At 41.5% G+C, this 24,966-nt stretch overlaps 1 protein-coding gene across 2 annotated transcripts in view; it reads left to right on the top strand.

Annotated features, from left to right (window-relative positions):
* The window catches only part of stk32a (serine/threonine kinase 32A), a 98,535-nt gene that overhangs the window by 28,584 nt on the left and 44,985 nt on the right, over positions 1-24,966 (top strand). For both annotated transcript variants that reach the window (XM_037545757.1, XM_037545756.1), the window contains exon 5: positions 9,479-9,652. In XM_037545757.1, the coding sequence (XP_037401654.1) occupies positions 9,479-9,652 (174 nt within the window). The remainder of the gene's footprint in view (positions 1-9,478; positions 9,653-24,966) is intronic.

The raw sequence follows: 24,966 nt of genomic DNA, 5'->3' as shown, positions 1-24,966 counted from the left end.
TTGTGGCAAACAATGCATAGAAGTGGTTGTGAACCACAATAAAATAGACTTAATTGAACAGTAACAAACCATGCAGAGCCTTACAAAGATTCTGAAGTACTTCAAACTACTGAAAGTATAAAGAAGCCTTTATCAACCCCTTTAAATCCCAGTAGGTTCTTACAGCGACAGAGAGCAGTAGGAGAATTTAACATGTGCATCATCTTGCAAACTGACAATCAATCAATGCTGATTCACTGCCAAGCTACTTTTTTTAAGTAATGAGTTTAATTAAGCGATGAAGCCATAATCTGGACTTGCTTTTGGAAACTTGAGCTACTTCAGATCATCCCTATGAGTCTGCTGGTATAAGTATGATGTCATAGGTCTAAACCTTCAGCTGAAACTGTTGTTGTCTGCTTTGTTTACTGCGATTGGACAGATCCCGAGGCAGTTTGCCTTGTGCGCCTCCTAAACGTGCCTGGAGCACTTCCATCTAATTAGGAAACGGATAGCGAGCGCCTCACGAAGGGAAACTAAGCAACCGGCGGCAGGCGGCATCAGCAGCTCCAGCACCACTCGGGCCTTGATCCTCTCTTGTTTCTGAAATGTGAGAAGACCCAGCCCTCCCTTGGGTTTGGTCCTGTCACTGTTTAAAGCAGTGGGAGGTATAGGGAGTGACTGGGCTGTTGATCAGGGAGCTACTGACTAAGGCTGGGCCAAAACTGCTGCTCCATGTAAGGTGGAACAAGAAATTCGAACTCAAAGCTGGTGAATAAGAAGTCAACTCCAGCCTTGTGGAAATTAAGGAGTAAAACAACATTTGTCACCATTTTTTGCCGAGCTCACGGGGCTAAGGTGACGTAGGCCTGCAATACTGAGAAGTTGTTGGTTTTTGTTTTTACTAATATTTGAACAAGCTTTTGTTTTCAGATTCACTTAAAATCGAATTTATTTGAAAATGCATGCATGTAATGCTGGGTTGACAAATTAGATACTCGCAGATAAAAGATAAACCATAAAGGTGAAGGAATCTCACCTCTGGTCACGAGCTTTGGGTAGTGACCGAAAGAACAAGATCGCGGATACAAGCGGCCGAAATGAGCTTTCTCCGCAGGGTCACCGGACTCTCCCTTAGAGATAGGGTGAGAAGATCGGCGATTCGGGAGAGGCTCGGAGTAGAGCCGCTGCTCCTCCACGTTGAGAGAAGCCAGTTGAAGTTCGGGCATCTGGTAAGGATGGCCTCTGGACGCCTCCCTAGGGAGGTGTTTCAGACATGTCCGATGGGGAGGAGACCCCGGGGAAGACCCAGGACACGTTGGAGGGATTATATCTCTTGACTGTCTTGGGAACGCCTTGGCATCCCTCCGGAAGAGCTGGAGGAGGTGGCAGAGGAGAGGGAGGCCTGGGCCTCTTTGTTTAGGCTGCTGACCCCGCAACCCGGACTCAGATAAGCGGTAGAGGATTGATGGATGGATGGATGGATTGATGGATGGATGGATGGATGGATGGATGGATGGATGGATGGATGGATGGTGAAGGAATCTGTCAGGCTCGGACAGAATTCAGACGCTCAAAAGACCACACTTAAGTTAAATGAGTTTAATAACAAAGGGAGGAGCCAAGACCAAGGTCAGCCAGTGTAAAGTCCAAAGCCAGATCACGAATACAGTAGCCACATGGGAAGTCCAAAAAGCCATGTCCAAAATCCAGAAACAAGGCCAAACCAGAAAATATAGCAGTACAGAAAGGGCAGGGCAAAAGGCAAAGCCAATAAACAAGCAAGACAACGGTCACACACGGCACAGCAAACGGACACAACTGAGGGTTCGGCAACGCTCTGAAAACAAAGATACTTCACAAACTAACAAACTCAAGGAACAGATGTGGGTAAGTAGTAGTCAGGAAAGGAAGACCTGTGTAGAGTCATGTGAGGGAGTTTGGAGGTCATGTGATCAAGTGGGATTCTGGGTAATGGAGTCTGGAGGTTGGGAGGCACAGACAGTGGATGCCGAGAGAAGTGTAACAGCAGTAAACGAGCAAAAACTATTTACTATATTTACTATAAAATGAAATGGTGTTTGTAGAAATTCAGAAAAAAGCCGCGTCAGTCTCGACTGCATATGTGGACATATTTCTATATTGAGCTCTATTTACACAAAGTTAGGTTAGTTCATCATTTATGTTGAACAGACTCTCCCAAAGTTTTACGCTGCTGCGCTGACGTTGAACCGTGTGCTGCACTGGGTCGGTATGACCAACAGGTCAAAACCAGCTCTAAACAAAGTGACCGCTGGGCCCTGATTGGTGCTCTGGCTTTGCGCTTCTTTCGTTTTGACATGTTACGTTTTTATACACACAGAAACCAAAAGGAACGACAGATTTCTCAAAATGTAGGAGGAAAAAGTCGGATATTAGACTCTGAAATGTAGTGGAGTGAAAGGAAAAAGTCGCCCAGAACGGAGAAACTTCAGTACAGATACACCAAAAATACTAAAGTACAGAAACCAATTACATTTACTCAGTTACTCCGTTACTGCCCACCACTGCATAACAGGGTTAACACCAGACCAGGTCAGCAGCCAGATCAACAAAACACAATACATCAATACACTGGCGAAGACGGTAACTAAGACAGGCTGATATACATGAAAACACAGGTGATGGTAATCAGACTTCAGGTGACTAAGATCTGCTTGTTGGCTTGTGATTGGTTGGTGGAGTCATGTGATGAACTGAGGGATTCTGGGAGGTGGAGTTCATAACAGAATGAGAGTCTGAATGAGAACCAGGAAGCATGACAGTGTACCGTGATATAGTCCATGTGTCCCAATTCAGGGGTTGTATCCTTTGAAGGACGCAGTCTACGAAGGCGTGTCCTTAGAAGGCTGCATAGACCCGCGAAGGCTGAACTGTAATGAGACGGACTCCCTAAACCAAAAGAGACGTTGGCATGAGTTTTGCTTTGGACCACATTCATTGTTTTTTTGTATTGTTATCTATTTGAATCAGTTTAAACCCGATATGTGTATTTAAAGTGTCTCCATTGCCACTGTTCGCTCCTCTGTTGACGTCGCCATGTTCATGAATCTTCACCAGCACGCAATGAACCTCGGGCTATGTTGGCTGGCGAAGGATCCATCCATTGGTTTTGCCTCATTTACACACTCAGCAGTGAGGCATGCGGACTCACTGCCACATGGGGAAAACAGTAAAACACCAACAGTGTTGTTGATTCTTAATTTTAGTTTAATGTTCAGACTTTTCACACCAAGGCGATTTTTAGAGATGAGGAGAGCGACAGGATTTTCAACACACTGAACCTTCACATCAGAGTCATCGAACTGGAAGAAAAGAGACGAGAAGAACGAGGGGAGAGATGGAGAGACTGAACTGAGACTGAGGAAGAAAGAGATAGAGAGAGAAGATAAAGAAAGAAGGAGAGAGGATATGGAGTTGGAGGACAAGAGATAGATAGAGATGAAGAGAGAGATAAAGAAAGAAGGAGAGAGGATATGGAGTTTGAGGAAGAGACAGAGAGGGATAAAGAGCGAGAGACATAGAGGACGGAAAGAGGAAGAGAACGAAAGAAAGAGAGAGAGAGAGAGAGAGAGAGAGAGAGAAGGAAAACAATTACCATCACTTCTCTGGCTGAACTCCTCTGGCAGCTCCCACACTGTGAGCAGTGAAGGCAGTGAGTTTATCACATCACATCAGACTGAAACTTTGTGGGGGAGAAAACTGCTCTGAGAGTTTTGGAGCCGTCAAAGCCCCCCAAGCTCCACAGCTCCAGGCGCTCGTGCTTAGATGTGGAACTTTCCTTTGAAGGCTGACAAAAGCTCCAAAGAGTTTGTCCTTTTGAGTGATATCTCACTCCGTATTCAGCTCACTCTGCGCCTGGCTGGATCGGAGAGGCCAGCACAGAAATAAACACCCACAGCTGTTCAACATGCAAACTTCCTGGTCAGTGCATTAATATTGTCCATCATTGTAGAAGAGAAATACAGGAATATCACAGTGATACTTAATTATGTCATTCCCACATGTTAGTAAGACGTGGCCACGCATTATTTTTATTAATATGGGAAGTCATCCAGCGGGCTGCAGAGAAAATTTAGTAAGGCGTGGGAATGAAATAATTAAGTCGTGGCCACCACTTAGTAAGGTGTGAGAATGAGATTATGCTTTACTAGGTCATGGCCATGCCTTAGGGTCTCTTTCTCATGCCTTACTAAGTTGTGGCCACACTTTAGGATCTCGTTCCCACGTGTTAATACGGCGTGGCCATGCATTATTTTAATTTATATGGAATGTCACCAGCAGGGATCCGTAGACAACTTAGTAAGGCGTGGGAATGAGATAATTAAGTCATGGCCACCACTTAATTAGGCGCGAGAATGAGACTGTACCTTACTAAGTTGTGGCCACACATTAGGATCTTGTTCACACACATTAATAAGTCGTGGCCATGCATTATTTTTATTAATATGGGATGGCACCAGCAGGGCTCCATAGACTATTTAGTAAGGTGTGGGAATGAGATTATACCTTACGTCCAGAACAAAACTGAAGAAGCAAACTTCAGACACCAAACATGTCTTAGCACATTACCTGCTTGATTACACTGTGCCAAGTGTAAAGTTTGGTGGAGGAGGGATAATGATATGGGGTTTTTCAGGAGTTGGGCTCGGCCACTTAGTTCCAGTGGAGGGAAATCCTTCATGCTTCAGCACCAAGAGATTTTGGACAATTCCATGCTCCCAACTTTGTGAGAACAGTGTAGGGAAGAACCTTTTTAAATATTTTCATTGATTGTCTTTTTGGTGCGGTAACATACACGCAGTGTTCACTGCAGCTTAGACCGACTTTCTTATACTGTTTGTGCCTTTTTTAAATGAACTGATTAAATGAAAACATATTTTAAATAACAACACAACTCCTATTCCACTTTCCGTCTAGATCCTGCTGGTGTGGGTTTATTCCAGCTTCCTCTCTTTCAGTAATGAAGCTGCCTGTAGAGCCAGAGCTGTGGTTTGTTGTCACGCCAGCAGCAGAGACAACGACTGGTCGATTTTGTGTTGCCTGCAAGAGCTGTTTAAACGACTAGATGGGGGGAAATTAATAATGTTGCATTTTTGCTCTCTGAAAAATTGCCTTTGCTTTGCGAGATATCTTTAGTTATTCATACTTATTCATATAAATGTACTGACATCAGACTAAATGACAAATACATTTGCTGTGTAAAAGCTTTAACTGGGCCAGGCTCATTCCCCTGCTGCCACTCTGATGAATACTGCCATTAAGGCCTATCATGCAGCATTTGGTTGGTGGGCTTAACTCCACCTACTGTCTTCTCCCAAAAGAGATGTCTGCCTTTGGGAAGCTTTAGGCCATTAATCTGCAGACTGCTGATGTCCCTGATGCTCTCTGTGGAATTTACAGTTCATGCTCAGAAAAGCTCACAGCCTCCAGCGTCTTATCTCTATACTCGCTCTCCGCTGGGGGAAAGCGAGCCATCAGAACTAAGAGTTACTGCACCATCCAGGCCTGGCCATAAACATATATAACGTCTCATACAGGTAGAGCAAGTTAAAAGCCTGGACACCTGATTGCATGCATGTTTTTATCTAATCTTAAAGGCCACATATCACAGAAAACTGAACTTTTCTTTTTTTTTTAATTTAACTCCAGCCCACATGCAGAAGCTCAGCTACATAAGCAGCCTGTTTTTGATTAATGAAAGCATTTATATTTGCCCACTCGTTCAGCCTACAGCAGTTTAGCTGCCTATTCATTCACATGGAGGGGTTACTAGAGATGGCATATTGATCTGGATTGGTATCGCTATTGGCTCGATATCAGCAGAAAGTCCTGGGTGGGATATATTGAAAAAAATCTGTCCTGAAAAGGCTCTGCAGCAGACTCTTGATCACCTCCCTCTGTCTAGCCCAGGGGTATTTAATTAAAATTCGATAAGGTCCAGTTAGAGACAATTTCATCAAGCAAAGATCCAGAACATCATAATGTCTAACCGGCATCATGACTCAGCGCCATGTACTGCTCACTGAAGTAGCCGAGTAGGAAGATCAACATCTTATACAGTCAAACTGAATATCAGATCAAATAAAGTCCAGTTCAGTCAGATTTCAACACCATTTCCCCTGTGTGTGCGTAATGCACAGACCTGATTGGCTGAGTAGTGTCACATGTGATATTTACAACAAATGCAACTGGTCTGTGAGTCTCCTGGGCTGCTAAATCTACCGTAAAGGCTAGAAAAGTTGTGTCAATTAAAATAGGACCAGCCTGTTGAAACGAAATAAATTCTCCAGTTTATCGGTTTTAGGTCCAGGTCAGCACAGGACAGCGTCTGGGTCCGGCCTCGGACCGCGGCCTGCCTATTAGTGATCTCTGGTCTAGTCCATTGCATCTGAAGACGTTAGTCTAAGCCTAACAAGAACACCTGACCCAGTTGCCACACTTTCTTTCGCCCCGCCTGAGAAGCCGTCTGACTCCGTCAGCTGAATCAGAGGCCACAGTCTTTGGGCCTTGCTGTGGACCAGCTGGTACTGATGGCTGTATAACTATAATATTTTTCCAGTTTCTATCAGTGTCTGGCAACCAGAACACAAATGCACCAACGCTGGTCTCCTATTCTGATTTCTTGTTTCTCCTTAAATGATGCAGCAGGTACATGTAACAACATTTAGTACTGTTTGTGCTGGGCCTGGGGGTCTAGTGCTACAAACGAATATTAATGTTTTGTCATTAGCCATTAGCCATTTTGGTAGCCACAACATTTTATGGCCATTTTATCATCTTGGCTGTAAATATGTCTCAGTATTTTCTAATGTTCTAGTACATTTTTAGCCTTTTGAGGCAACTGTGATGATTTGGTTTGCACAGTGCTAACCAGTGTACATACACTTCCATTGCTTGTTAGCTCCATTAGCCTCGTAGCTCCAGCACTAAACCAAAGAAGCAAACCTCAGACGCCAAATAAATCTCGGCTGACTGACCACATATGAGGTGAGGTGATTTTTCACCAAAGCGTTCCTTTAAATATACGGTGCGTTCAGGCATCTGCTTAGTCAGTTAGACTCACACGTCTACTTCCTCAGGCAAAGTTGTCCATAAACCTCTGGCTCTCAGTCAACCTCCTGTTTTCTGTCTTGTTATTGAATACAGAAGAATGAAGTGACTCAGGCTGTTACTGAATTGCCTTCTCTGACAGAAGGTGGGCTATAACGAACGTCAAGGGAAGCCGCTGCCTGATGAAAAGCTGACCTTGATGTTTTCACGGTTTGAATACGAAGGCTTTTTTCTATGGAACAGTTTATGTAATAAACCACATAACATGCTCGAGTCTAATAGCTCAGCTATGTCAAAGTGAGGCAGCCTCAGAGATCCAGCATGTAAAATCAATACTGATTTGAGCAGTGACTCTTCAAAGGAGAGCGGAAGAGGGCAGCTTGCTCATGTCGGTCTGCTGACGGATGAGGCGACTGATGGATAAACCTTCAGGCTCGAGGGCTCAAACCCAAACACAGAGTCTCGTCTAATGAAGGGTTTTCCTTCGAATCACAAAACCATCCCCCATCAGAACGTCCTGGAGTGTCTTAACCACGCAAATACATGTTTTCAGATCTGAAACTTTACATTTATGGCATTTGGCTGACGCTCTTATCCAGAGCGACTTACAGTTTGATTATTGTTACATAGGCAGGCAAAGGTGGTGTTAGGAGTCTTGCCCAAGGACCCTTATTGGTATAGTGTAGGGTGTTTGCCCAGGTGGGGGATTGAACCCCAGCCTACAGCATAGAAGACAGAAATGTTACCCACTGCACTAACCAACCACCCATATACAGTAGCTTTCTCTTCAGCATATTGGTCTGGTCAGATTAAGGGTGGGCAATACAGCAACAGTACATTTTGATACTTGAAAGTGGTTTCACAATATTATATTTGCATCATGTATTTTTTTGTGTCGTTGGAATGGACAAAATGCACTGACACGTAAAAAAAACGGCTCTAAAACCACAAATAGGTTCATTTCAGAGTTCATTTCATACAGAGATAACTACATTTTTCTTCATATCATACTCTAAACTCTAATCCACAGCCATACTGACCTGCACTCCTCTGTGTGTTGTTTTTTCATCTTTCGTTCTTCACAAAGAGTCCATTCATTTTCTTCCAAAAACAAGACGGAAGCTTTTCTTAGACTGGCAGCCACCAAAATGCATTTACTCACTAAGAGCAGGCCCTCAAGCTCTAATCCATACCCATACTGACCCACACTCCTCTATTTGTCATTTTTTCATCCCTCGTTCCTCCCAGAATCTCCCATTCATGTTCAACAACATGTAGCTAAGACTTGGCAAGTCTCTACAAACAACTAAATAAACACCCCATACACCATGGCAACTGCAATTTACCCCACCGCATGGGATACTGCCTAGCAACACTTTAGCAACCACCTGGGATACCATAGATACTGCCTAGCAACACTTTAGCAACCACCTGCGTTCGTTTCATACAGAGATAACTACATTTTTCTTCATATCATACAATCCTGTACAACTGTTTCAATAACAAATAGCCTTTTAACACAATAAAAACACCTCAATAAATGTTGGTTTATAAGTCATATACATTTGCATCACATTTCAGTGTATATATGTATATACACACACACACACACACACACACACACACACACACATCAATTTTACCAAAGGAAATAACACATAAAACTAACAGACCTCCTCCAGAACAAATAGAAATGGCATGAGATTTGAGATATCTGGGTCATTCGTGGGCTGGAGGTTAGGGAACTAGTCTTGTGAACGGAAGGTTGCTGGTTTTATTCCCTGAGACATGACATGACATGACTGAAGTGCCCTTGAGCAAGGCACCTCACCCACAACTGCTACCCGGGCGCCGTGAATAGGGCTGCCCACCACTCTGGGCAGGTGTGCTTACTGCCCCCTAGTGTGTGTGTTCACTAGTGTGTGTATGTGGGTGTTTCACTGCACGGATGGGTTAAATGCAGAGGTCTAATTCCTCTGTGTGCAAAACAGAGTTGGCCAGTAGTTCTGAATTCTGTTCTATTGTATTTTTTGGCAGCTGTGAAAAAAGGTTACTTGGTGTGTTTTAACATATTAGAACGGACCACAACTGCTGCGTCTCATCCTGATTAGTGGAGCAAAAAAAGCAGCCCAAAATTACTTGGGGGAAAAAGTCATTTTAAAATAAAAGTAATTTTGGGCAACTTCTTTTGGTCCATGTATCATGAAATTTACACAGAATGAAAAGGACAGCAGGCATTTTCATGTCAAAAACAGAAAAACAACAAAAATGTAGATATTAGTTTTGTTACGACAGCAGTGGTGTGTGTGTGTGTGTGTGTGTGTGTGTGTGTGTGTGTGTGTGTGTGTGTGTGTAAACCAGCTATTTTAACAGGTTAAAAATCACTCTCTGTCTCTATCTGATCCAGGTACTCTTTTCAGGATGAGGAGGACATGTTTATGGTGGTGGACCTGCTGCTGGGAGGTGACCTGCGCTACCATCTGCAGCAGAACGTCCACTTTTCTGAAAGCACCGTTAAACTCTACATCTGCGAACTGGCTCTTGCACTGCACTACCTACGCAACAAACACATCATCCACAGGTAAACCCACTGAAGTCTGTCTACAGATAAAGATATTAATCCATGTTGCAGGCAATCCAGCAATAACAAAAGCATGTCATTATTATTATGAATTAATACTCACTCATAGTAGAGAATCGTTCCTCCCCCTTTTTTTCCCTTTGCCCAACAGACATCAAAATGCATGAACTCACACAGGGCAGGTCCCCAAACTCTAATCCACAGCCATACTGACCTGCACTCCTCAGTGTGTTGTTTTTTCATCTTTCGTTCTTCACAAAGAGTCCATTCATTTTCTTCCAAAAACAAGACGGAAGCTTTTCTTAGACTGGCAGCCACCAAAATGCATTTACTCACTAAGAGCAGGCCCTCAAGCTCTAATCCATACCCATACTGACCCACACTCCTCTATTTGTCATTTTTTCATCCCTCGTTTCTCCCAGAATCTCCCATTCATGTTCAACAACATGTAGCTAAGACTTGGCAAGTCTCTACAAACAACTAAATAAACACCCCATACACCATGGCAACTGCAATTTACCCCACCGCATGGGATACTGCCTAGCAACACTTTAGCAACCACCTGGGATACCATAGGAAGTGGGAAACATTTAAGCTGCACAACCATTCTGCGTTTCATTCAGGAAAATGCGTTTCTAGTTGTATTTAAAAATTATGTTGGATAAGAAGCTCTAGTCCAGTCCGGTCCAGTTTCACTCTGGTCCCCTGGAGGATCCTGCAGACATAGAGCACCAAGTAAACCTCATTTATTAGTTTAACATTTGCTGTTGTGCATATTCGTTATGAAGACCTGTATGATGCATGCAGGTGTTGATGTGCTTCCTGTTTTAAAATCAGGATTGAATTGGCTGAAAGGAAAGCTGGAAATATTCTTATTTCCACCTCATCTGTATGTAAATCGACTGCATCCACTGAATTGGTCTCGAAGAAAGGGGCACAGCACAATTTCCTTGCCATATGGGGCCTCATCATGAGTATGTGTGTGAGGGTGGGGGTGTCCTCCCAGGACCAAACCCTCCACGGCCCCTGATGACAGTTACAGCTTGTCTAAGCATTTCTCACATGTAGCTCATACAAACAAGTAGAGAAACTGTGTGGAAAGTGCACATCCTAAACTTTTAATCCAATCTGTTTATAAGTAGAAGGGGACTTACTGTCCTGTTCAAAAGTCTGCCTTCCACTTGTTTCATTTCCAGTAAAAACAGCCATCGTGTACCAATTTTTTAAGCATCAGAAAACATATATTTAAAGGAAAAAGGCAGAAACCATGACAACTAAATACAATATCATTGTTCAGTATTTAGTGCGGGACTTTTTAGCTTTATTGCAGCTTCCGTTCTTTTCAGAGACTCACTTTCAGTTTTTCAAGGAAATCTGCAGGGATGTTTTTCCACACCTCCAAAGTTCAGTCATAGCATTTAGTTTTGCATTGTCTGCTTCTCACGACCCAATTAATCCAAAACACATTCAGCGATGTTGAGGTCTGGACTCTGGTGTGGTCAGAGTACTGAAGTCTCTTATAAACAAACATGACTGCTAATGAGGAACAGGTGAGGAAACCAAACTAGCACTCAGGCGAGAGTGACCCCTGTAGGTGCGGAGGGGAATCAGCAGTAGATGTGCCAAGTGCGCTCTTTATTCCTTCCCAACCTTTATTACAGCTTCTATTCTTTTCACTAGACTCGCTTTCCATTTGCCAAAGAAGTTTGTGGGGATATTTTTCCACACCTCCAAAGCTCAGTCTTGGAAGCTGGTGGATGATTTTCTAAAGTAATCAAACCCATTCAGTGGTGTTGGGGTCTGGACTCCAGGGTGGTCAGTCCATCGCTCAGCTTCTTTGTTTGATGTGTCCGTCTCCTTTTCTCAGTGAGGTTCTTCTTGATCAGCTACACGTCCTTTCAGACCCACAGCGCTGAGGGGTCTTCTCACAGTGGAAGGGTGGACAGGGACACCTGGAGAAACACTTCCCCTCATCCTCCTCTCTCTCAGAGATGGAAGCTTTTAGCGCTGTTTATGTGATGGGGGCGGTTCTGGTGTCTACCAGGTCTTCCAGGTGGTTGTTAGGAAGCCCATTTTATCGATATCTTTTAATCCCTTTTGAATGCCAGTTTTGGAAACCTTTTCCTTTGGCTTTCTCCTTCTTTATGCAAGAGGATTATTTTATAACTAATCGACTCAGAAATATCTCCATGAAAAATTAATATGTTTGGTTAATCCTAACCCTAACCCTGGCCCTAATCCTAACCCCAACCTTAACCTCAATCCAAACTCTAATCCTAACCCTGAAACGTTCTTGACACATTACTGAGTATTTGTTTTATTTAAAAAGGACCAAAAAGTCTGTTTTGACTGGTTAAAATAAAGTGTTCTTATTATTAAATTATTATTATATGTACATTTTTGCAATGTTTTTCTCCATTTTTGACATCAGAAACAAGTCAGGAGAGCAGACTCAAATCAGTCAATGCAGAATGTAAAATGAAATATAAATGTAATTCATTACATTCAAGGTACATTATATTTACATAATTACATTTAAATTACTTTTATGTAGAAATGACAGCAACAACTGTCTTATAGATTTATAGGTTTATTATTCTCTGCTTCAGCTCAGGTGCTAAAAATCTCATGATGTTTAGATTCATAATGATCGACTGCAGGAAGTGTTAATTGACACTGGAGAAGCGGGCAACCTGAGCCTTCGGTGAAGCTCTCGAGTGAATTATCCCACCCAGAAGCAGGAGTCCCTCGAGTTTCCCCCCTGTTTCTGCTCCACTTCCACCTCTTAAACATGACGCCAACTGCTTTTGCTCACGGCAAACTTTAATTATTAATGCCACACTGCTCAATTAAGCCAGAGACACTTTCCAAATAAGTAGAAAATAGCAGACACACACCTCACACCCAAAAATGACATTCAAATGCTTCAAATCAAGGGTTTCAATGATATTTAACCAGCCTGGCAGCAGATACACGTATAATATCCTGTTCAACTTCACAGCTTTAAATAATTACACTGCTAAAAGACTTTTTGTTTTGATCTATTCATTTTTTTCCAAAATGATGAATGAAGCCGAGAAAGATGTATATCATAAAAAAGAAACTTGCTAACAAGAAAGAAGGTATAATAAAATGTATATCAAAGCAGAAGTTATAAAATATTAATATTAAGAAAGAAGTTATAACATAAGTTATACCAAGAAAGATTCCAGCAAAATTTATTTAAAGCAAGAAGTTTTAACAAAATGAATATCTAGAAAGAAAGCATCATAGAATGAATGGCAAAGTTCAAATAAAATTAGGATAAAAAAGAAGTTATGATGAAATGCATATCAAAGGAGAAGTTATAGTAAAATGACAATCAAGAAAAAAAGCTTAATTTAAATGAATATCAAGAAAGAAATGATCCTCAAATGGGTATCAAAAAGATCTAATATTATTAAAATTAAGATAAATGACACAATTCATATCAATGGAGAAAAAGTTCAAACTAAATGAATATCAAGAAAGAAATTATTGTAAAATGACCAAAAGAATGTGTAAAAAATTAGGATTAAAAAAGAAGTTATGAAAAAAAAAATCATATCAAAGGAGAAAAAGTTTCAATGAGATATCAAGAAAAAATGATCATAAACACTGAGATAATTAAAGAAGTTATGTGAAAATGAATATCAAGAAAGACGTTATAACAAACATAATACCAAGAAAGAGGGTTATAGCAAATATATATGAAGTTATTATAAAATTGATTTCTAGAAAGAAGTCATAAAATTAACAAAGAATGAAGCAATAATATAACTCATTTATATTATAATATATGCTATAATATAATTAATTAATGTGAATAAAATGTCAAAAATGGAATATATTGCAAAAGTAACCATCGAATTTCAGGGCCTTAGCTTCATGTTGTCAGAATACCTGAAATATTAAATGCATCATAAATGTAATTTTGGTGTTCATAGTTTATAATGCTTAATAATTCAGCATAAAATAACAAAAAATAAATTACTCTGGGTGATTCTGCACTTTTGAACAGGAGTGTAATTGTGTGAGAGTCTGACTCAGTTCACATCAGAGAGAGTTTAGAGTAGCAGACACTCCTGCCAAGGACTGAAAGTGCCTATCACTGCGTTATCAATTACCTGAGGTGTCTTTTTTACAGCATGAGTCCACTGTGTTAATGCTTCCTGATCAATTTGTCTGAAGGAAACTAATCAGTAAAAGCGAGGGGCTGTCCACACCTGGGGCCGGAGCGCTGACGTGTTCCCCCCGCAGAAATGTGCAACCCTATTTCCAAAAAAGTTGGGACACTGTGCAGAATGTAAATAAAAATAGAATGCAATGATATGCAAATCACGTAAACCACATTTTTAAAGGAAAATGCTACAAAGACAACATTTAATACCAACAACACATCTTTTACACTTTATAATGCACCAAATGTTATCAGTGAAAGACCAGCATAGCACCTGGACTCTTAATACGGAGCAATGCTGTTGTAATGCATGCAGAATGTGCTTTGGCATTGTCTTGTTGAAACAAGGGCTTCCCTGAAAAAGACGTTGTCTGGATGGCAGCAAAACGTATATAGAGTTCAGCATTAGTGGTGCCTTCACAGATGTACACCGAAACCATCATGAATATTAGCTTTTGAACTGTGCACTGATAAGAAGCTGAGTGGTCTTTAGTCCGGATGACACAGTGTCCATGATTTCCCAAAATAATTTCAAATGTTGATTCGTTTTAAATGAACTTGGGCCCAGAGAAGGTGGCAGCATTTCTGGATCCTGTTTATATCTGGTTTCTCATTTGCATTTTAGAGTTTTAACTTGTTTTTGTGGATGCAGCGCTGAACTGTTTTCACAGACAGTGGTTTTGGTCTGACCTGTGTATTAGATTTCAAATGATCAGCATTGTTTTTGCTCATCTGAACATTTTGAAATAATGTAAATTGCTTGTTTCAGTTTGAAGGACATTCATGAAACTGATCAACAGATATTTCATATTAGCTTCTTCTGAATTTAAAAGGTATTAATAGGGATTTTGTCAGCCTTTGCTGCAGTAACAGCCTCTACTCTAATATTTTGGAAAAATATATAACCACAGGCAAGGCGAGTTTTATTTATATAGCACCTTTCATGAACTGCTGTCATTCAAAGTGCTTTACAAGTGAGAAAAGACAGTCAGGATATATAGAGGTGTTCAAAAGAGTAAAGTAAACCTTTCTTAAAACAGCATTAAAAACATAATTAAAACATTAAAACAATACATTTAAAAGGCAAAATCATTAAATTAAAAATCAATTAGAAATGATTAGAAAGGATAGTTAAATAAGCAATTTGTAAATTAAATTAGGATAAAAAATTGCCGTTACAGAAGAACGCTAACAGTGTTTTAACCTGTGCTGAAAGCTGCTGAAACAGCAATGTTTTGAGCCTGGATTCAAAACCGTCTGCTGTCAGAGCTCTTCTAGCGCCTCACATTTGCACAGGTCACATTTCATGTTAAAATGCACAGAAGTGTGTCTCTGTTGAGGGTGTGTTTACTTATTTTCACTAGGCAAATAAAAAAAAATGAGCAGGAGCACCAAAACCTTTGCATATGACTGTGCCTTAACTTCATTTATATTTACAGCGTTTAGCAGACGCTCTGATCCAGAGCAACTTACAATTTGATCATTTTACACAGGTAGGCGAAGGTGGTGTTGGGAGTCTTGCCCAAGGACTCTTATTGGTATAGTGTAGGGTGGGGATTGAACCCCAGTCTACAGTGAAGAAGGCAGAGGTGTTACCCACTACACTACACTCCATAATTACCTCTGTATTTTTGTACCTACATTGAAATAGTATGGCAAAATAATTATAACTGTAGAATCCTACAGGTTAAATGACCAATAGAAGCAGCAGTTCTATCGTGAGTCACACAGTAGGCACATTTACATGCAACCTAATAATCCCTTAGTAGTCTGACTAATAGCTGAACTGGAATTGAGTATGTCCATGTAAAAAAACCTCAATCTGAATAGTCTAGTCTGACTGAGGCCTTTCGGAATAAGATTTTTATAGGATTGAACAAGGTGGGTCCTGTATGGACAGAGTGAGGGAGTGGACGATGGAATGTTGTATCGTATAGCTGGAACAATATTGTGAGCCGTGCTGGTTTATTTATGAGCGATGGATGGTGGCAGGTGCAGCCATTACAGTAGTCATTCTTGTAAATAATCTGTTAAATAGAAGAATAATATCCGTGTAAACGTCTGTATCCGATTACATTCCCTATCGGAAAGTTTAAGTCTGTTCTGCATGTGCGTCACGTCACAGTGAGAGTTTATACCGTTCAACATGACGGAGCAGAAACTGGAGCAGAGGAGACGAAGTTCATGCTCTGATCTTTAAAAGACGGCGGTGGGACGGACGTCCAGCTTATGCGTCTCAGAGCACGACGTCTTCCTCTCGGCCTTCTTTAATAAGGACACGCGAAGGACGTTTTCCTGAGTCTGACGTCATTTTAAAGCAGTTAAAAACACAATCACTGCTCACTGCTGCTCATCTCACTCTGACTGGACTCACGGGATGCTGGTTGTCATGGTAACATCTACACTAAGTTGTACTAGTGGCATGCACACAATTTTGGATCAGATTACTTTTATTGTTCATGGAAATGGAAAATCTTTGCATGTAAACACAGCCAGTGAAACTACATTTTCGGAGTGCTGTAACTCTGAAGCCTGTTGCGTTAGGGATAAGGCTGCTGTTTTGACATGTGTTGTTGTTTGGGAACACACACACACACACACACACGCACGCACGCACACACACACATACACACACACACACACACACAAGCAGAAACCAGGCAGGCCTGTGTGTGTGTGTTGGGCGAAGCTTAGTTTATGCAGAAAAGTGACAACTCAAACCGCACTCTCCGTCTCCGTCTGCGCTACAGTTTTGTTTTTCACGATGCAGCATTTTTGTCCCAGACACAGTCAGCACTGTGTACTGGAGGAGTTTTAGAGAAATACAACACCAAAAGACGCCTCTGTCACATGTTTTGCAAATATACCACAAGGAGACAAACGGGCATCAGGAGATAAATGTGCATATGGCCCTCTTTAGGAATCTGAATTTTCCTGCTCTTCTCCGTCTTTATCCCTTAGAATTAAACAGGCTGTTTTTGCCGCTGTACATTTAAAGGCCTTTACAACAGAGCGATTAGTTTGGACGACAGTAAATTAATCCTAGCACATGTATAATCAACGACATCTTGCAGACCAAACGCATTTTTTCCAGCATGAACTCACTGACCAATCACGGTCATCTCTGGCGTTGGCATGATGACAGCCAAGATGACAGAGCAGCTGTGTTCCAGCTTTTTCACAAATGCTAAGAGCATAAGAATCTCCAAAAGCAGCTCAATCAGAGGGTTAAACTGGGCTACAAACAGCGTAACCTGGGCTACAAACATCAGAGTTATGGCCTGTGTAGAAGCACTCAGGATTTCAGCTTCTTCACGCCACTTTCACTTTTTCCAAAATGGGCAGTAGCTCAATGTCATTACTGATCGATTTGCGGCTTTTGAACTGCACGCTGATAACAAGCTAAGTGGTCTTTATCCCAGAGGACACAGCGTCCATGATTTCCAAAAGGATTGATTCGTCTGACCACAGGACACTTTACAACTTTGCCTCAGTCCATTTTAAGTGAGCCTGGGCCCAGAGAAGGCGGCGGTGTTTCTGGATGCTGTTTATATTTGGTTTCTTCTTTGCATTGAGTTTTAATTAGCGTTTGTAGATGCAGTGATTAACTGTTTTCACAGACAATGTTTTTCAGACGTTTTTCTGAGCCCATGCAGTGATTTCCACTACAGAATCCACTACAGAGTTCGTTTTTAATGCAGTGCCGCCTGAAGGTCCAAAGATCACGGCCAACAGATACTGGTTTTTGGCCTTGTCCTTTGCATACAGCGAGTTTTCCAGATTCTCTGAATCTTTTAATGATTTTATGTACTGAAGATGATAAAAAGAAAAAGTTCTTTGCTATTTTAAGGTGGGAAACTTTATTCTTGAACTGTTTCCTCCATTTGATCGCGCAGTCTTTCACTGATTGGTGAACCCCTCCTCATCTTTACTTCTGAAAGACTCCGCCTCTCTGGGATGCTAATTTTTTACCCAGTCATTTTATTGACTTGTTGCCAATCAACCACCACTTGTTTTTTTTTTTCCAACTTTTTTAGAAAATGTTGTTGGTATCAAATTGAAAATGAGCAAATATTTTTCAAAAAACAGTAAAATTGCTCAGGTTCAACATTTGATGTGTTGTCTTTGGAGCATTTTTATTTAAATATAGGGTTTAAGTGATTTGCACATCATTGTAATATGTTTTCATTGACATTTTTCACAGCATCTTCCCTAAAGTCCCTAAAGTAAGTTACTAAGTTAGTAAGTTACTAAGTCCCTAAAGTAAGATGGGAAAGACCTCCTTCCCATGTGAGGTTTCCTTGGCGTCTCCCCGTTTGAACTGGAAACCGTGTTTGGCTCCGTTATTCATCACCCTGAAAGAGCCACGTTAGCTCGTCTCTGTTTTTAGCTGTGTGTCTTTAAATGGCGCCAGGCTTTAGGACGCTGTGAGCTGTGACTCGTCAATAATGCATCAGCAATAATTGTGATGCAGTTAGCCTGGAGGCTCCAGATTGTTTGTTGAATTTTGTCCTTACAGTGGACCCTCACAGCCCGACCGGAAGTCACGTCCAGCTTTGAACTCCTGACTCGTGTTTCTTTTTTAGTTAACATTCCTCATGAATACAGAAGAGCTCGAGGCGCGCATTGAAGGTAGCTGCTGATATGAGATTGCTCTTTCATTCAGAGAAGGCGCTTTTTTGTTTTAAAAATATAGACGAGCGCAAGAGTTCAATCTTTTGTTGATTTTTGAAGTGAAGGTCAGTTAACACGTCCTCTTCAGCAGTATGTCTCAAGCTTTCTAGTCTAAGGCCCAGTCCCATTTCTTATTTTTGCCCCTACACCTTGTTTTCCTTGTCTCCTTGCACCTTGAAACTGAGTTACAGGAGACAGTGGTTGAGATCTTCCTCTATGAAACGGGACCCTGAAATAAAAAGAGCATCACTTCACTTCACAGCTACCAGCGCCGCTCTGTAGGCGACCCTGCCCGTCTGCAGTGCCAGCAGAAGAGGGTAAAGCTCAGCTCCTCTATTTTACATTTAGGGCATCATGTGCCTTCAATGAGGGGGTATAAAATAATTATTTATTATCACCCCCCGCCAGTTCTTCCGTGATACGAAGCTGAAGTCAGATATTCTCCAGCTTCTTGTTCGAATTTTCCTATTCCACCTTAAATGGTGGACCGTTTAAGGTGGAATGGGAACGTTGGCTAGCTGGATACCAAGACGTTAGCATGCTTTTAGCTTTTTTTCTTGCTTGTTATGAAGAAAACGACCAAAATACATTGAAACTACACCAAAACCACATTAAACTAAGCAAAATATGATATTGTCATTTTTAACTGAGGAAATTCTCACATTTGTGGGTTTCTTTGGATGCTTCTTTAGTCGTCTGGCCAGTTTTTCTTTTTTTTCTCATAACACTGTGTTTGGAGGGCCATGTAGCCCAAACACTTCACCCTACCCCTCTGGCTCAGCAACAATCGGGACACCCTACCCCTAGATGAGAAGGCACAAAACACAGGGGTCAGGGCTAAGTGGTAGGGGGGAGGGGTGAAATTTTAAGACCTCAACCCTGTGAATTCACCCCCCCCCCACCCCACCCCCGCTCCCCACTCTCAGCATGATCTGGTACAGTATCATATGCAATAAAACTTATAAAACCATTTTATTTTTGTCTTTTTTATCTTCACAATGTTCTTGCACACACAACCTTAGATGTTCGTGCACTTTATTCTGCTGCTTTCTTTTTCCTGATATTTTCCACTGTAACTTTTGTGGGCAGCTGAATGTGAAGCTGACCTTGACTCAGGCTGCTTGCGTTTTCGTACCAACTTTCCAAGCTGCCCTTCCTACAGAGTTTTTTTTTAGACTTCTTGATTTGGTTTGCTTTCATGGGAAACCTTGTCTGTTTGATGTACAGGCTTACAGTAATTCTCACGGTTTCCTCAGGTACTCCACAATGAACCCTCATAGAAAACTCATAGATCAGGGACCACCTTTTATCCTCAAAGGGCCGGTGCAGATACAGGTTGTGGATGTGGATACCTGAATGCGAATGACCTCAGGCTCAGCTCTGATGCACAAAATCCTTTTACTTTGGTTTTATTAGATCTTAGAGCAGCTTTTGATACCGTTGACCTCAAGATTTTAACCCAGCATCTTGAACGCCACAGTTTTAGAATGGTTTAAATCATATTTAGGTAATAGGCAGCTCTTGGTTTCAGTGGGAAATATATTTCAGTTTAAATAGAAAATTAAAATAATTTTGCGGGCCGAACATGATTGGGCCACGGACCTAACTTGGCCTGCAGGCCAGAGTTTGACGCATGGGCTCTACAGGGAACACCCTTCTGCACATTTAGCACATTTACTGTTAATTATGTTAATAATGAATCTAACATATTGGGGAAAAATGATTAAATCTGGCCCGTGCACTAAAACACTAAAATAAAGAGAAGCGGTGCTCTAAAACCTGCGGAAGTCTGTTCCCTGTAGAGAATGTCACAGCCTCTTCAACTCCAAACACTTCATAACGTTCATATTCCATAAGCTCCATTCAGAAGCTGGGCGTCGTGTGAGGCTGTAGCTCTTCTCTCCAGTCTAATAGACGGTGATGTCATTTTAAACCCTTATAATAAAAGAAGCTGAACTTTGTTTTTCTACTGAAAGTCGAGCCGTTTTTCCCCAAATCTGGGCTCTAAACTATAAACAGACGGCGTCTCTTCAGTGATCTGCTCTGGAAACATCACTTTTAGAGAACAACAGAAAGAGCGGCCGAGATTTTTGGCTTTCAGCAGTAAATTGTGAGCATATAGGAATATGTGGAGATCATAAAACACGTTCTGATAATTTGAGGGGAACTTTTACAAAAAATACATAAAATAAAAATTTACATTTATTTCATGCAGGTCACGAAAATTCAGATGGACAAACCAAAATGTACCCTGGAGAATAAGAGCTGAACTTTTCACTTCATCAACAAAACAGGGGTGGTCAAACGTTTGCATAGGACTATGTAACTAATCAATAGTTTATCATTTCTTTGTGGACAAGATTAGTGACCCCTGGCCTGGGTGCTCAGACTGTTTTTGTTTTGTTTGGCCTAAATAAAGAGCTGCAAAGACAGACAAAGTGTTGCGTGTCACGATCATTCCACAATGCACAATATGCATCGTGATATTTGATTTATTCTGAGGTTTATGAAGAAGTAGGAACAGGCAAAAAGCAGGAGTAGTGCGTTTAAAGGGCCATGAAATCTCAGAAAGAACAGGAGGACAAAATAAAAACGTTGGTGAATATAAATGAATAAAATATGGTGATGTAATGGGCCGACATCCAATCAGCTACTTAGTTTTGTTTAGGCTATTGTTTTAACACTTTTCTGCAATTGGTCGAAATCTTTATGATCACAAGCAGTTGTTCAACCTTATAGAAGCGTATGACGGCCGTGAGAAGCGCATCACGATATGATAAGCAGACATCCTGAGTCTAAATACCCAGTCCAGCAGTCAGCCTGTTGGTGAAAGCCCAGAGGAGCCGGTCCTGAAGGGCTTTTGGGTCACTCTCCATCTGTCCCCTCTCTCGGAGCACGAATGGGTATCAGGTGAGCAGCAGGACGGCTCAATTTCAGCCCCCGTCAAGATATGTGATGTAATGAGGCCATTAGAAGCAGGTAATAGGTTGTCGGACTACTGGAGCGAGAGAAGAGCAGGGAGGATCGGGTTAGCGCAAGCGGTAGAGGTGAGAGGAGAGGAGGATGGACAGAGTGAGGACGAGGGAGTGGACGATGGCAATGTTGTATCGTATAGCTGGAACAATATTGTGAGCTGTGCTGTTTTATTTATGAGTGAAGGGTGGTGGCAGGTGCAGCCGTTATAGTAGTCATTATAAGTGTCATCTGCCAATTTTGGTAAGACCCTTTAAACGGCATAAGGTGCATGTAAACTGCATAAAGAGCATTTAAAAGAAGAAAGTTTACAGAGAGTATAAAATGTAAACTAGTTAAAGAGAGTCTCTTAGCAGGAGCCATTCTACGAGGGATGAATCAACATTTTATTTTTTGACTTGCTGACAGAGGTGGATGAAGTTCACAGATCATGTATTGGAGTTAAAGTCGAGACCCCCAAGGTAAAATATCACTCCAGTAAAAGTAGAAGTTCCTCCCTTTAGACCTCCACTTGAGTAAAAGTACTAAAGTATTTCCCTTCAAATGTACTTAAGTATAAAGTAAAAGTACTAAAAGAGGAATTCTGGCTCTGATGTCCTGTTATCATTTTTATAACCAGACTGGCTTCATGAACTCATTTCAGGTGAAAGTCCTCCAGCGTCTCTCTTGGTAAACCAGTCTTTTAATAGAACGTCATTAATTAGTGACGCTGACGTCTATTAAAATGATCAGAAGCACAAAACACTGAAGGTAAACAGTTTCCATCAGGGAGAACCGAGTGGCTCTGAAATCACTTTTTACACACAAGCAAAGTTTCAGTTTCAGATTTATTTACAACTTAGTTCCAAGTTTAAGTTGAATAAAAACTGGCTTTAAACTCAGGATCACAGATGAGCTCCTTTACTATGTTGATCTGTAGGCCTGTGTGTGTGTATAAAGCAAACGTGTTCAGGATTTAATTATCTCTGGATTCTAATGAGTCCGAAGAGAAGAAAGTTACAGTATAGATGGAGAACAAAGTGAGGTTGTCTCCTAACGCAGTGCAGAGCATGAAACAGTAACATGGTCTTTTCTTCAGCCGTCTTACGTTTGGAGGGCCTTGTAGCCCTAACACTTCACCCTACCCCTCCATCTCAACAGAAACTGGGACAACCCAACCCAAGGGCTGAGTGGTAGGGGCGAGGGGTGAAATGGGATTGGGCCTCACTGCTTTCATTATATCTCCAGCTATATATGCAAGAATGCCCAGAGTAATGGCACATGATTCAGTTCAGACAGCGCTGGTTCTCCCCGCTGAAATAAGTGGCCTTCACTGTGTATTATTCAGTGGTGTAGAATTTTAATGACTGCTTTATAAAGCTTTCAGGAGCACTGAGACTTTCCATAATCTGTCCGATGACATTCTCACATTCATTTTTTAAAACCAATCTGCTTGTCTTGCTTCACTACCTCATAATCAAAGTCAAAAGGCATGGTGCTGGAGCACACCCAGCTTGGAGATGAGTTTGGACAGCAGTGAGCGAACCCCTTCCACCGTCCTGCATTTACTCTGTCCACCGAATCGATACAAAGGCTTGGGTGTATGTGCACTTGTTGCCATGCCATTGGTTGCTTGTGGCAACTTCCCTGAGGCAGAGCCCCATAGTCACTTCACTGGTAATCTCTGGCTTACTGAGAAGCCGGTAATTATTAGGGATGTGCATGGATGCGCACCTTGGTTAACTGCACAAGGTGCCAGTATTTGAGTACTGAAGTCACTATTTGGGTATCTGCTCCATTTCAGCACAGGCAGACAGAGAATATACAAACCAACAATTCATGATTTTAACAGGACTTTAAAACATTGAGGTTTTGTGAGTAAGTATGCATCCTTGCCAAGGATGCGTTGTTAAGGACACGGTTTCGAAGGCAGATGTAGCAGAACCAGAGAATGTGTGGTGAGGAGAATTGCCACTCAATAATAGAGGGCTTCAGAATGATTAGGCCTCTTTGGAGCTTCTGTGCAATATCATAGCTTTAGATGCCTTTTGTTTTCTTATAGAACAATGCACTCATTTTCTGAACACACAGAACAGCATAAAAATAATTAACCGTGCTGTTATATTTCAGCACTTCTGAACATGTATGTTGATGTTACAGTGTCTTGTACGTGAATGAGAGCAAACTGCTTTTCTCAGCCAATGAACTAATCAGTTTACCAACCTATCAGCACTCAGTAGCTGTACCAGTACCAGTACCATACCAGTAATGCCAACAATCAGCACTCAGTAGCTGTAATACCAACCAGTCAGCACACAGTACCAGTAATGCCAATCAGCACTCCATACCAGTAGTGCCAATCAGCTCTCAGTAGCACTAATGCCAACCAATCAGCACTCAGTACCAGTAATGCCAACCAATCAGCAGTAGTTAGCATCCTACAGCTCAAAACATATTTAATGGAATACACCCCTCTAGTATCCAAAATTAAATGATATGTTTAATTTTTTAGATTTTAGACATTTAGTGCGTTTCATTGAGGACTCGCTCGCAGGCGTCCTTTTTGCAGGCATGTTTTTTATATAATGTTAGAAATAGGAAGTGGCCAGTCTCCCCTTAAACTGGCATAGCTCTGGCATAGCATTATCGTACATCTCCACTGAGGAGAAAAGACCCAACGTAAGATGATGAGTCCTCATTAACATCCAGCGTTTTAGTGGTTAGCTGCAGTTTTAGCTCATCTGAAGAGGCAGCCTCCACTACTCATCCAACACAAAAACTACCAATATCTCTAGACCTTTTTTTTTAAGTAAAGATTTTTTGTATTCCTCTGTTTGCTGCAAGATTTTTGTGCTACTCATTTTTTAGCCTCTCAATATCAGTGCTGTCCCTTCAAAGAGCGAGCGTCCAGCTCCTGCCCAACATTAATGCAGGCTGAAGCGCTTTTTTTGTGTTTTTCCCTTTCCTGTGTTCATGAACTCTTGCGGATGCTCAGATATCAAAATATACCTGTAGAAGTAACTTGCTGCATTTGTTTAAGTAGAATTTACTTTTCTGAGTATTTTCAGAATATAATACTACTTTTTACTTCAAATGTAGCTCCTTTTTTGGGTTTCTGTTCTGTTGCTTCGGCTCCTGGACCGCTTTGTGATGGACACTCCTCACTTTGGGGAATTAGCATTTTATTTGAGACATTTCGCGTTAAAGGTGTCCCAGAAAGAGAGGAACAGAGCCGAAGCTTCAGGTTGTACGCCAACAGATGGTGGTTGTGGTTCTACTGCAGTTCTGTAGGACCCTCAGCAGGGATGTTTGGGCCTAATTGGTTTCTATAAGTCATTTTTTCAGTGAAGTTTGACTTGACTGTGGGTTTGTGCTTAGCGTTCGTTAGCTTAGTGCAGCCTGCCGTTCCCCAGCAACACTCTGAACCTTGCAGATGAGCCAGAAGCAAATGTCATCTAATTAGCCGCAGCATGTTTGACCTTTCTTCACA

Source organism: Pygocentrus nattereri, chromosome 16 (genome assembly GCF_015220715.1).
Source record: "Pygocentrus nattereri isolate fPygNat1 chromosome 16, fPygNat1.pri, whole genome shotgun sequence".
NCBI classification, from domain to species: Eukaryota; Metazoa; Chordata; class Actinopteri; order Characiformes; family Serrasalmidae; genus Pygocentrus; species Pygocentrus nattereri.
Note: the sequence above shows the minus strand (reverse complement) of the source record. Positions and strands in the feature narration are given on the sequence as shown.